The sequence below is a fragment of the Phasianus colchicus genome, chromosome Z, assembly GCF_987193195.1.
Source record: "Phasianus colchicus chromosome Z, bPhaCol1.hap1.1, whole genome shotgun sequence".
Taxonomy (NCBI): domain Eukaryota; kingdom Metazoa; phylum Chordata; class Aves; order Galliformes; family Phasianidae; genus Phasianus; species Phasianus colchicus.
In genome coordinates this window covers 75,769,537-75,782,251 of record NC_143476.1, presented here as the reverse complement: position 1 = coordinate 75,782,251, position 12,715 = coordinate 75,769,537, and the positions used below count along the sequence as shown (strand labels likewise).

The window sequence follows — 12,715 nt, the reverse complement described above, 5'->3', positions numbered from 1 at the left end:
CAGCATTGCTATTATGACTGGTAAATACCTTAAATATGCCAAAATCCATAGAAGTAGTAACTTCATGGTAACTGTGCAAAAATTTAGAGATGTAACTTTGATGCAGCTAATTTTTTTTTCTAAATAAATATACATCCTACATCTTACAGCGCGGTTAGAATTCCTTTAAATTCTTCCAATAATATTATAATTTTGATTGGAAGCCATTTTGTTAGATTGTTCAGAAAAGTTAATTATTCTCTGTAAGCAAATATCAATAGAAATTAATCTTCAGACTTCAGAAAGCATACTGTGTTCTGGAAATTTCTGGCTACAATCATACAGGTACATATGATTAAACAACACAAACTGCTGATGAAACTAAATCTGAATCTTTAAATATGAAATATTTAGGGATTTTTTTTTCCCCCCAAAGATATATTAATATTGTAAATTTATCATAGTTTGATTTTCAAAATAACTGTGAAATCAAGTTTATGATACTTGCAGCCTGTAATGTTTTGGTTGTATTAGCATTGCAAAGAAATTAGGAAAGCTGAGATAGTACATCATTAGATGAGGAAAAATATTAAAATATTGGAATTAAAATAATCTAACACACTTTTGGCTGGTATGATTTCACTGCTACAAGTAGCCACTATATTTAGCAAGCCACAATTGAGTTGTTTCACACTGGCCTAAATTAGGTAATAGACTGTTGATCAGTAATACACCTTTCCCACCTTTCTTATGTTCCCCACAAAGTGTCTGGCCACTACCATATGGTTTATTTATACCCCTGGACACATTACAGTTCTGTAACAGGTGCCAGTAACACCAGCTTTATAGTTCAGGTTTAATTTAACTTTTCTTCTAATTCCCCTTTGCTGGGAATGTGTCCTATCCAGACAGCTTATTTTCTGGGTGGGATTCTACACATTCTCAGCCAAAATAATGTCTTTTAAATTTTCTAACAACCTAGAAAAATGTTCCATATTATTAAGGGTTTACCTCAATGCTAAATTGTCCTGAAGTGCTTTTAGCATAGGTATATAAAATGGAATGGCTATTCTGAATTCATCCATCCCTGAGTGCATTTTTATTTTGCAGTAAGGGAAGGAATATTTCTTGCATAACAAGCATAAACAAGCTGCAGATCAGCCAAAAGTAAGGGCTGTGTTGTGAATTGACATCTCTAGGTCAAGGGTTTTGTAAACTATTTTCTTTCATTCTTTAAAGAACTCTCAAGAAATATTAGTGGACATCCTGGCAATTTCAAGTCACTGTTCAACCCCCAGAAAAAACTAACAGAAGTTTCTTCAGATTAAATTTCTGCAGAAGTTGTTCTCCAGAGAACAATTTTACCATTTAATTTTGAATAATGTAAGGCAATTATTGAAGAGCCCTTTTTGCTCTGAACTCAATATACTTATTTACCTGTAGGTCTTTGCTATGTTTATGCCATTTTACAATCATAATTTTCTTTCCTAATATTTATTTATTATTATTATCTCTTTGTAGGTTTTTTGTTTTTTGTTTTTTGTGGTTTTTTTTTTTTTAGTACAAGTAACACAGTTATAGATCTAAATAAAATAGATCCGTGTCATTTTGTTTTAATTGGTAGCCTTCATTACAGGAAAGTTAATTAATTGTTCTTGAGTACATCCTAACATAAGCTAAGAAACACAGAAGTCATATGGTTTCTATTGCATAGGATCGTATAAAAAGAATAAAATGTGGAATTCCTATTTGCAGTCACTGATAGACAGCCTAGAGCACAGGAAATCCTGCAGCACTGTTACTACTGTCAGGATATCATGTTGGCATTTCTGAACTCTGCTATTTGCTCACAAATTATCACAAATTTAAATACATGGATATCTCATTCAGAGAAAGAAATTAGAAAGCTGTGTTTAAATTGGATGAAGAATGAACATAAAGGAAAAGAGAACACATGATTTCTTCATTTCTTTATTTCCAAATTGCTTCTGTTTGGGAAGGTTTTCACTAAATGTGCACTGAACAGGTACAAGTTCCCCATTACACACCAAACTTAAATTTCTTCTTTTACCACTTAGTAGCACTGACTAGATTTTTCCAATCTCAGAATCTAATCACAGAAGAGATGAACAGTAGGCATTAGCAGTCCAAATACTGCGATATATTGGGTTGCTTGATTGTCCTTTGGTCACGCTATGAGCTAATTCATAGTCCCTATTCTCTGTACTGCTTTTATAAGATAAATATTTACATATTTTTAGAAAAACTCACGATAGTGGTATGTTGAAGTATAATGTTTTCTTTTATCCAATGTGGTTTTTTTTTCCTGGGGAATATATTGGATTTATACATACATCAGATAAAATTACATTGTTGTCTTTGCTGGAAGCTAGATTCCTGTCTTCCCCTCCCCCTCTGCCAGTCACAGTCTTTGTCCTTTATTGTATAGAGTTCAATGTATCTTTGGTTGCTTTTTCTCTTCATTTACCATTATAGCTTCAAAGAGAACAGTCAGAGACAGCTCGGTCAATAGTAGATTGCAATTTGGTCTTGTCTTGCATTTGTCTCCCAGGCTAACATGCTGGCTCAGGGAAGCATTATGTAATCCTTGTGCTCCTGCAGCCCATTTCTTGTATCTATGAAAGTCCTGGAGATTAATTTTTAGACGCCTACTGCTTCACCTTTTGTCATTGCTTTTAAATTAAGCTTTTAAAGAAAAATAAAAGTATTGGTTTTTACCCAGATTTTAATTCATTTCAAAGAGCATTTTCCTTTTTTACTTTCTTTCAAACGTAATTGAGAATAGCTGATCATCAAAAAATAACCACTGTGTAAGTGGTGAGCTAGCAGTTTGAGTTTCTGAACTTTGTTTTCAGTGATGGCTTAACATCTCATTGCTGTACTGGAGTGGCTTTTGGAGGTCACATGACTTCAAAAAAAATCTCAACTTGTTCACATCCTCTCCAATATCTCATTAACTCCTTCTCTGCTCACTTTGATATTCTGCATACGATTATTGTCCCAATAACTACTCAACAGACGTCTTCCCTCCTTAAATTGTTTTAAATTTCTTTAAGCCTCCTGTTCTTTCAAAGAGAGGGACTGCACAGCTTTCAAAATCAAAATAAGATTGTTGAAAGGCATTTATTTCAACCTCAGTAAGTAGTTAGACAAGTTGGTTAATTAAAAAACTTACAAAAATTAATTTTTTCGTTAAGTTGTGGAGGAATTTCAGCAAACTAAAAGACAAAAATGATACTGTACACAATGTAATAGTTAATCCTAGAACTAATAAAAATGTAGGAATTTTGAATGGCTAAAATTTAGTCTGTTTTTGAAATTGTGCACTACAAAATATTGTGCAGTATAGGTTTTGGCTGGCACATGAGATGCAGGTATAATTATTTTATATTTTAAGTGTTGTTAAAAACTGTCATCTAATTTCTTACAGAGCTGATCCTTTATCCAACATGGTTCTTACTTTCTCTACTAAAGAAGATGCCATTGCCTTTGCTGAAAAAAATGGTGCGTATTATATATATGAGACATGATAGATTCAGCTTGCTGTTTAGTTCTCATGGATATATGGAACTGGTATAACTGAGTTAAAGCCAGGAATAATATACATGGAGGATAAGGTTTTTCAGCATTCTACAGCTTTCATCAGTATGTGGTCCAGATTAATTAGAGAGAAACATTTCTTGATCAGGCCAAATTGAATAGAGTTGCTAGGTGATTCTGCTGTGCAGATATAAATATAGAAAAGATTGATTAACTTTTGCAGTTAAAAAGCTGAACTGTTTGATTCTTTTTTTTTGACTTGTTAAAATCTGGTATATTTAGTGTTTCTATTGCTCTGTAAGTTATAGATTCAATATCAGATGCAGCTGGAAATAGGAATTTTAAAAAATTTAAATGTGCTTTTAGAAAGAAACGAGGACTGTAGACACCTGGCTTCTGTGCCGAGATATAATTGAAACCTGTAAACGTAGAGGAACACAGTGAGAACTACCCAAGTTCTACTTAACAAAATTCTTTAAAACCTCAAGTTTATCTTCCACAAGTTCTAGATACTGCAGGTATTCTGATAAAAGTAGGATTCAGTTTTAATTCAGTTCTCACCTAAGAACTTTGGAACTTCAGGTGAGCTATCTTTTCACCTGTCTCCTGAAGCATCTTCTGTAGCTGGAAAAAGAGCACTGTGAATACAGTCAATAGCAGGAGAGATCTCTGTCCATAGTGTGACTGCTGAGAATGGTCTGAAATTGAAACAAGGAGGAGATCCTTGTAACTGGATGAAATTAAAAGTTTAGACTGTAGACATAAATTCTTTTTTGTTCAATTTGACATCACTGTTGAAAAACATAAAGCTTTTGTAACAAGGATGGAGAGATTTCTATACCTAGAGTAGCCTTTAGTCATCTGATCCAAATGTTATTCCAGAGAATGTACAGTCTGCTTTCTGTCCCTTTAGCTTGTATGACAGAGTTCTAGGCAAGAATTATCTCCCCCACCACTGTGGTACTTTTATGATAGTGAGCTCAGCTTTTGTTTCGAAAAACTGAAGGTGCCTAACTGAAGAAGCCTGTTCTAGAGTGTGAAGTCTTATCACATATGGCAGCCTCTTGCAGTCCTAAGTTAGATGTAACTAATTGTGGATTTTTGATAGCTATAGCAGCCCAAGTAATTGTGCAGGCAGTTGCAAATCTCTTAGAGGCACTCAGCACCTCTTTATCTAGAGTATAAAATGATGAAGTAATAAGCTGGGGCTGTAGATTCCATTCCAGCAGCTGAGTGCCTCAAAGGTGTTATAATGCTGAATGTTGTGATACCATAGTCTGTCTCTGGCTGTAGTTCTGGCTGTTTGCTCAAGCTTATATTGTTAATCAGAACAGTAGGCAAAAATCAGTGCTTTCATAGATGGAAAGAATATGTTTTCAAAACCTCACCTTGTGTTCCAGGGTTTCTTGTAGAAAAATCAATATTGTTTCAACCTTGTAATCAGAGGTAACCTTTCTGTGTTATTGGTGGATAATTGAGACTCATTGACAGGATGACCTGTGTCTTAAAAATGTTTTGGTGTCTTCATGAGTACATTGAGTATTCTCTGTGAATAACAAATGTAAAAATTCAGGTATATGTTAAACTTTCTCAGACTTAATGACACTTCATTTTAAAGCAAAAGAAGAAATACATGATTGTATCAATATCAGTTATAACTACACTTTTACCATTTCTAGCTTCCACTCAAGTATTTCAGCTTTGAGTGAAATGTTGCAGCTGAAGAGACCAAACTTTGGAATACTGAGTGCTGTCCTGGCAACTTTCCAGGCACCTGGAGGCTGCAATTGATTTGCATTTTGATTTACATAAACACTGATGTCTCCACCTCCTCTTTTCTGACACTTTTTAGCATTTCTCTTGCTTAACTATCACATAATTTACTTGTCTTCTATCACTTCATTCCCTTCTCTTTTTTTATGTTCTTATAAAAAGTTTAGCATTATACTCCCTTCTGATGTTGAACTCTATTCTTTGCTTTTCCTTATCTTGGTCCTTCCACCTTTCCTTTTTCTTAGTCTTTCCAAAATCTTGATTCTTTCCCAAACTTTTAGGACTGGACTTCTCTGTGCTGCCCTTTCCTTGACCTTACCTTTCTTTTCTAGCTTTTTTCATTTTTTATCCCACAGAGCCTTAGTACCTGTGTGATGCTCTGGAGTTGCAATGCTGTGAACTTGCAGAACTGTATACAGAAATGGTCAGTGTTCCCTATTGAGCTTTTTTGCTGATGACTGTCAAGTTTTCTAAAGGGGTACTGAAAGTTGAGGTATGCAAAGTCTCTCAATTGTGAGAACAGGCATGCATCAAGTACATGGCATTTCTGTATTCTCTGCTGCCAGCTGCAAAGGAGGAACACAGTGGATTCCTATCTGGAGAAAAAAATACTAAAGTTAAAAGATTTAAGATGCATTTGCTCTATATCGTATGCAGTGAATATTTAAAATTCTTTTTTCTTTTTTTTTCTTTTTTTTTTCTTTTCATCTCCCCCAACCATTTCCCCCACAACTCCTAGGCTGGAGCTATGATGTGGAAGAAAAGAAGACTCCAAAACCTAAATCCAAGTCTTACGGTGCAAACTTTTCCTGGAACAAAAGAACAAGGGTGTCTACAAAATAAGTTGGCATTGGCTGACTCTGACTGTGAATAAAGTCAGCTGTGCTGTATTTATAGTCCACGTATAATACATCTCTTAATCTCCTAATAAATTTGACCTTTAAACTACAAATGCATCTTGTGATGTCTATTTAAAATGTTTTTGATGTCTCCAATTGAACCTGTTACAAACTTCCCTATATATAGAGGAGATTTGGGGTGTTCATACTTGTAAAAAATTGCTGCATTAGGAATCTATCAAAAGGAATGCTTGCAATCAGCTGCAACTTTAAAGAAAGGTTGTAGTTTATCTTTCACAGTAATTTTATATTCAGTATCTTATTTAAATTTTCAGCATATACAAAATCTCTCAATAGAAATGTGTTTTTTTTTCTCATACGTAATACAAATTTATCAATTGAATAGCAGAGTATGAGATGCAGAATTTAACATTTGAACATAATTTGAATGGTTCTCTGTAAATGTATGTTGTATAAGCTCCTTCTTGCTCAAATTAATATTGTCATTATTCCTGAATAACAGAATTGAACATCAAAAGAGAGCACCATTTTTGACTTAGATGTGCAGGAGACTTAGTCGAAGACTGAGATTCTAATTATTTCTCTGTGGTGCTTTCCATCATGAAACAAAACCAGTTAAATATTCACAGATTAAGTCTCAAAGAGTGTCGAGATGCCTCACACAACATCACCATATGCATATTATGTAATTATTCCTCTATGTTTTTTATTGCTAGTTACATGTTTATCTGCATTTAAGTTTCCTGTTGCCTAACAAGAGATGTAATGATAGCATCTCAGCCTTAGTATTGAATATATAGCCTAAACTCAATCTGTGTTACAAGACAATAAAGCATTGTAATAACGTACAATATCATGTTTTGAATACTTTGTCTTACATACCTGTGGTTTTTGATTTATTTATTTTTCTTTTAAATTGTATTTAAATTGAGATATCAGTGTAAGATTGTAGAAATTTATTATGAATTGGGGGAGGGATATGTCTTTTGATAGGCAATTCAAAATTTTATCTCAACCAATTCTCATAAAAGAAAGCGTCGAAACATTTCTCTTCACAGAGCTCATGAATAGTGTAAGTGCAATCCACTGAATTTTAGCAAAAAGAAGGCATGAAACTACTGTATGTTGTTCAAATGTTTCAGTTTTAACCAGCTGCCCTATATGCCTGCTAACATTTGTTTAAACTGGTGTTTATAAGCAGTTTCAGTGTAATCAGCTAGCAGGGTGATGTAGCTGTTACTCCACTTCATCTTTTTTGAAAGCTGCATTATGCAGCAGAGCCTAAATTCCTCTGGAAGCTCCACACCAAACTGATATCTTTCTGTATTTTAGCTAAGGTAAATATGCTGCTCTTTAATAAGGAAACAGGAGAAAGAAAAGCCATAAGGGTCATTGGTGTTGTTGTTGTTGTTGTTTTTTCTTTTTCTTTTTGCATTTTGATAGTGAAGATCAGGAAAATTTTACTTAAATGGTCTTTGAACTTATTATAGTTATCAAAATCAGAAAGTGCTTGGGTATCCAAAGCAGCCAATGCACAGCTTGGTTTTTGAAATTATGTAGTCCAACGTAAAGACTGATAAACAGGAAATACTTAACATGATTATTGTAAACCTAGTCTATGGAGGTGATGTATGTTGATTTATGCAGTTCATAACTAGAGCTAGTTTCACATAGAGCAGTTTCTTTGTTTGCCAACTAATAGGATTATTCAAAAGAGCATTCTTTACATCAAATTTCGAATTTCATTTTTTTCTTAAGGGGCTAGAGGAAGGAAATTCTTGCTTGTTTTATATATACCTAAATATAACTAAATTGTAACAAATATATATATAAAATATATGGTTCTCTAACAGGCACTCTACTTTGAAGTTGTTTAGTGAGGTTTGGGCCAAGAACTTCTTTTTGTCCTTCCTCTTTCTTAGGACTTGGATGGTTTTCTGCTGTAGGGTGTAGGGCTTCTTGATAATGAGCATGCTGACACTGGTGCTATTGATTATTCCTACCATAGTCTTCAAACCCTAGAAGTGAAATGAACTTCAGGAGCTTGCAGAAGTCAGAATATTACTGGCGATAGGAATATATTTTAGAGATCAAAAAACCCTATCAATTATTAAACCTCATTACCTCTTCTCTAACTTATCAATTGCTGCAGCACTAGGCTTAAACGGAAATTGTACAAAAGTCGTACTTGGCTGGCTTTAGAAGTGACTGACAGGTAAAATTTGCCACAAATCTAGAATATATCAAAACAAAAGATGCAATAATTAACTACTGTAATTAGGTTTTTGAGTATCCTCAACCTCTAGCTATTCAACAGCAGAAATCTGTGGGGCTTTTTGGGTCTCTTAATGTAAACACTGCATAAGATTGGAGATAGGTCTTAATCTTGGAGGTAGGTATTCATCATCAAGTTCTTCCTGGCTATAATGTTTCAAACTTCTGGAAGTTCCTCATGGAAGAAAAAGAATTTTGAAACAAATAAAACACATTATTTACGTGTGGGATTTACAGATATTTGAGGTATCTGATGATCTGATGCAAAAACAATGAACTAAATTTCAAAGAATCACAAGGCAATTAATACCAGTACTTTAGAGAAGCCTTACACAGATGTCAGATCTGCAAGGTACGTGGTACATATTTTCTGTTTTACACCTCTTGACCATGTGAAAATTTTGATGCATGGGATTTATATTACTCTTCTGTCACCTTTTTCTCCAAGTTTCTTTCAAGGAAATCTGTTCTGTTAAGTTTATGTCAATTCTGTGGTGAGCCACAGTTGGAAAAAAAAAAAAAAAAAAAGAAGAAGAAACAAACCACACACAACCTTGTTTAGCCATCTTGGAAGTGCTTGGAACTACATGAATCTTCAAGGTCCTTCTCTAACTTAAGCTGAAATAAAGTGCTTCAAGTAAGAGCTCCCCATCCTGTTGCTGGTTACACATAAAAATATCTAATATACTGTTCACCGTATTATACTCCCTGCAAAATGTGAGCACATACCTGCCGTGCTTTGATATATTTTGGATAGTTCTGCTGGGGATGGGGAAAGACATTTCAAAGTTTTTGTAGTATACCAATTTTGAAGATAAGCATTTGTCATTTCAACAAGCAATTCTTAACAAAACAAAGGCCTTGCAACTCTTAAAGTTCTGGTGTTATAGAGGAACCTAAGGACTGTCTGGGAGCACGTTTTCAGTGTTCTAGAAGTGTATTCCTTAACTATGCCATTCGATGGATAATTTAAAACAAATCAGACTGTTAAGTTAGTTTATGAAATGGAAAATCGAATAACCCTTGTCTACAACTTCAGAAGGTTTCTGAAATAAATGGGCCTACAGTAGCTTAGCACAACAATAAAGGTAAATTATTTTGAAATTGCATTGCAATGTAGATTTCAATATAGTCTAAAATAAGGATTCTTCACATTCATACTTGTCATAATGATCACAGGAAGGTCCATATATTGAAGCCTTTCTGCACAGAAAATATGAGTGAAAACTTCTTGGAAAAGTTCATTACAGAAAGTACAAAACCTAGACAGTAATCTTGAAAGAGTCCTAAAGGAATTCAAATGAGAAGTTACAGAAGTATTTCCTGTAGTCTGACAAGTTTGCTTAAAACCATTTATCCACTTGAATAACAGAAGGGGACAAATGTGATGTCAGATTGTTTGGTTGATTATTTGTTTTTCATTCCTCCCCAAGAGGTCTCATCCTGCTGTACGCAGGATGATATAAAAGGAATCAGCTTGGCAATATAAGAAATATCTCACATAACTCACTCGTGTTCTTCAGGAGAGTCAGTCAGAGAACGAGGTGATCCAGGTAGTCCTTCAAAAGCCTCTTCAATGTAGAGAGGCAACAGCATTCTCCCAAGTGTGAGTATCTTCCATACGGAGCAAGTCTGCAGAATGGAATTAGCTCTTCAGTCTTTGGGAGAAAACTGAGGATGAGTATGTAGCAGACTCCATCAGTCAGACAGAGAATAGTGCATTGTTATTTACTGTTTTTCTTACAGAAGCAAAGCAACAAAGTATTGAGAATGCAGGTTCAAAATAAACAAAGCATCGTTCCACACAGGAAGTTTTGGAATGTATCAGCTAAGAGTTTTCTGGCTACCAAAACTGGTGTAACTTGCATCTGTTTGGTGTTCTATGTTACCTGGGGTGCTGCATCTGTCAAACTGTGTGGAGATGTTTCTTCCGATGAGGCCTCCGTGTGGTACTGCTGATACGTCTGTGAGAGCTGTACACACAATTGAATTCACGTAGCACGTGGTAAAAACAGTTGGCAATAAAAGGTAACAACAGACCAAGAGAAAGTTGACCTAAGTGCGGAGTTAGATGTATATATGTTTACGTATGGCTACTCTGGTTACAAACTGTGACAAGTTGTTTGGGGATGTAACTTAAACCTAGAATTTTGCTAGTGACTGCAGACTGCTGGGTCAAGAATGTACGTCTGTCAGTTTGCAAGAAATGCTGTCCTGGTTTGTGCCTTCCCTGAGAATTAGATCTGCTGGGTATTAGGAGGCAAAGAATAAATAAGTAGACTTGGGTTTTTTTTTTTACAGAACTAATCACCAGATTTTTAAAAACTGGTTATCGTACTCAGAGGTGTACATGTGGCTAGATGCCACAGATTCAAAATTATTTTCTAATATTGTGGAAACATCTAAACAAAGTTTTAGTCTTAGTTTAGTCAAAGTCAAGTTTTAGTCAAAGTTTAGTCAAATAATATGTACAGTTTACCATCCTAAAAAATCCCAGAAAAACAGTGGCTTCACGGGACTTGATACAGTAAGGACAATTATTTGTAACACTGCATCAGAAGTGGTTAGGAAAACATCAAGATATTGTTTACTCAACACCTAGAAATACTGGAAGATACTTAAATTTTCCTGCATTATGAAGGGAAAACAAGAAAAATTTTTTCATGTCTCTCAAGTAAAGTAGTTGTCTATTAGCCTGCCTTGATTGTCTATTACAGGAACATGTATGCAAAGTTGTAGTCAGTCTGTTGAGATGATTTTTTATAATCAGATGCGAGTTTGTCATTGCTTCCTTTTGCTTTAACCAGCGAAAGGAGGTAAAACATCAAACTGAGAAATACTCTGAATTTAAAGCTGAACATATTGCTTATTATAAGCAGTCCCTGATACATTCTTTCTTTATTTCAGTACATTTTCTGGTCAGTGCTTTGATTTTTCAGCATTTTAGTTTACAGACAGTCTGGTAAGTTGTTGCCAAATTGGTATTTTGTCAACATTACATACAGAGCTGCTCAGAAATGAAATTTGCTTTTACTTTTTTCCCTCTCACCCCCTATCTGACCGCTTTTATTGCCTCATTTGGGATGTCTACGCAGTGCTTGAGGAAATCTTTTTGAGTGTTAAGACACGGCTGGGGAAATGTTGCAGTTGCAGTGCCCTTTGCATTGCAGACTGTCTCATTCATTAATGTATTGCATGGGTCATGAGGCTTTTGGCTTCTGACTGTGTTTTTCACAAGACAGATTTTCAGCTTACTGGGAGCACTGATGGCAAAGTTCCTTCACCAGCCAGCATCCTAAAGGGTAGCCTTAAAGTATGTAAAATATTCTGTAATTACAGTTGGCATAAAATCTTGCTTAAAGAAAAGAACTTCACTGAAACACCATAAAATAAAATATAAGATATTTTACCACTACAAATAAATACTTTAACTTCCAACATTCATAGTCCCCCATTTGCAACCGCTCTTAGCAGATATATATAAAGGAAAATCCAGAGAGAGAAAGGAACGTTTGACTTAACAGGGAGTACTGCAAAACATCACTGGAAATGCGCAGTAGCGGGCTTCCACACTTTGCACTTAGGCAAATGTAATAACTATGTAAATTAAATGATTTAAACAAAAGTACTTTAAATGACTAAGCTATGAAAAAGCAGATCATGCCACTGTGAATATAATCCAAATTTTAAAACAACGGTAAATTGGAAACAACTTTGCTGCAGCCCATCACTGTTATTTGTTTTAAACAGCACATGCCGGCATCTTATGGTACCTGCTTCTAAGTGAGGTGATGTGAGAACTACCCACCTGTCTACAGTGTGGATATCCCCACTCTTACTTACACTGGATTCCTTTAAGAGCCTGTAGGTTTTGATCCATTTAGCTAGTGTAAAAATCTGAAGAGCTGAGATGCGCTGAGCTTCAGAAGTACTTTTTGTCTGCCATGGGTGTGATGTGAATGCTAAATGTTTGTGTGTCTCAAAAGAGAGACTAAACAAGCTGGGGGAGGGTGGGGAGGAATCATTAAAGGTTATTAAACACACAGAAGCCACCTCCAGCTTAGAAATCCCTAAAGCGTAAATGGCTGGAGGCTGTGCGTACTCAAAGGTACGCAGCTCAGCAGGCATCCCTGCAGACCTAGGCATCTGCCTGCATTCATTCCCTATCAGAAACAGGACGTGGTCTAGATAGAACCACAGTAACCACCTTTGTGTTTTTCTAGCCACTTGTATGACTGTAAACAGACCAGTTAAGCAGCTGCCGTCTC

At 35.3% G+C, this 12,715-nt stretch overlaps 1 protein-coding gene across 1 annotated transcript in view; it reads left to right on the top strand.

The window, feature by feature from the left end:
- Positions 1-7,024, top strand: part of NDUFS4 (NADH:ubiquinone oxidoreductase subunit S4) — a 47,305-nt gene extending 40,281 nt beyond the window's left edge. Inside the window, exons 4-5 of the mRNA XM_031609446.2 lie at positions 3,431-3,504; positions 6,053-7,024. Of these exons, the coding sequence (XP_031465306.2) occupies positions 3,431-3,504; positions 6,053-6,156 (178 nt within the window). The 3' untranslated portion in view covers positions 6,157-7,024. The remainder of the gene's footprint in view (positions 1-3,430; positions 3,505-6,052) is intronic.
- The last annotated feature ends 5,691 nt before the right edge of the window (positions 7,025-12,715 follow it).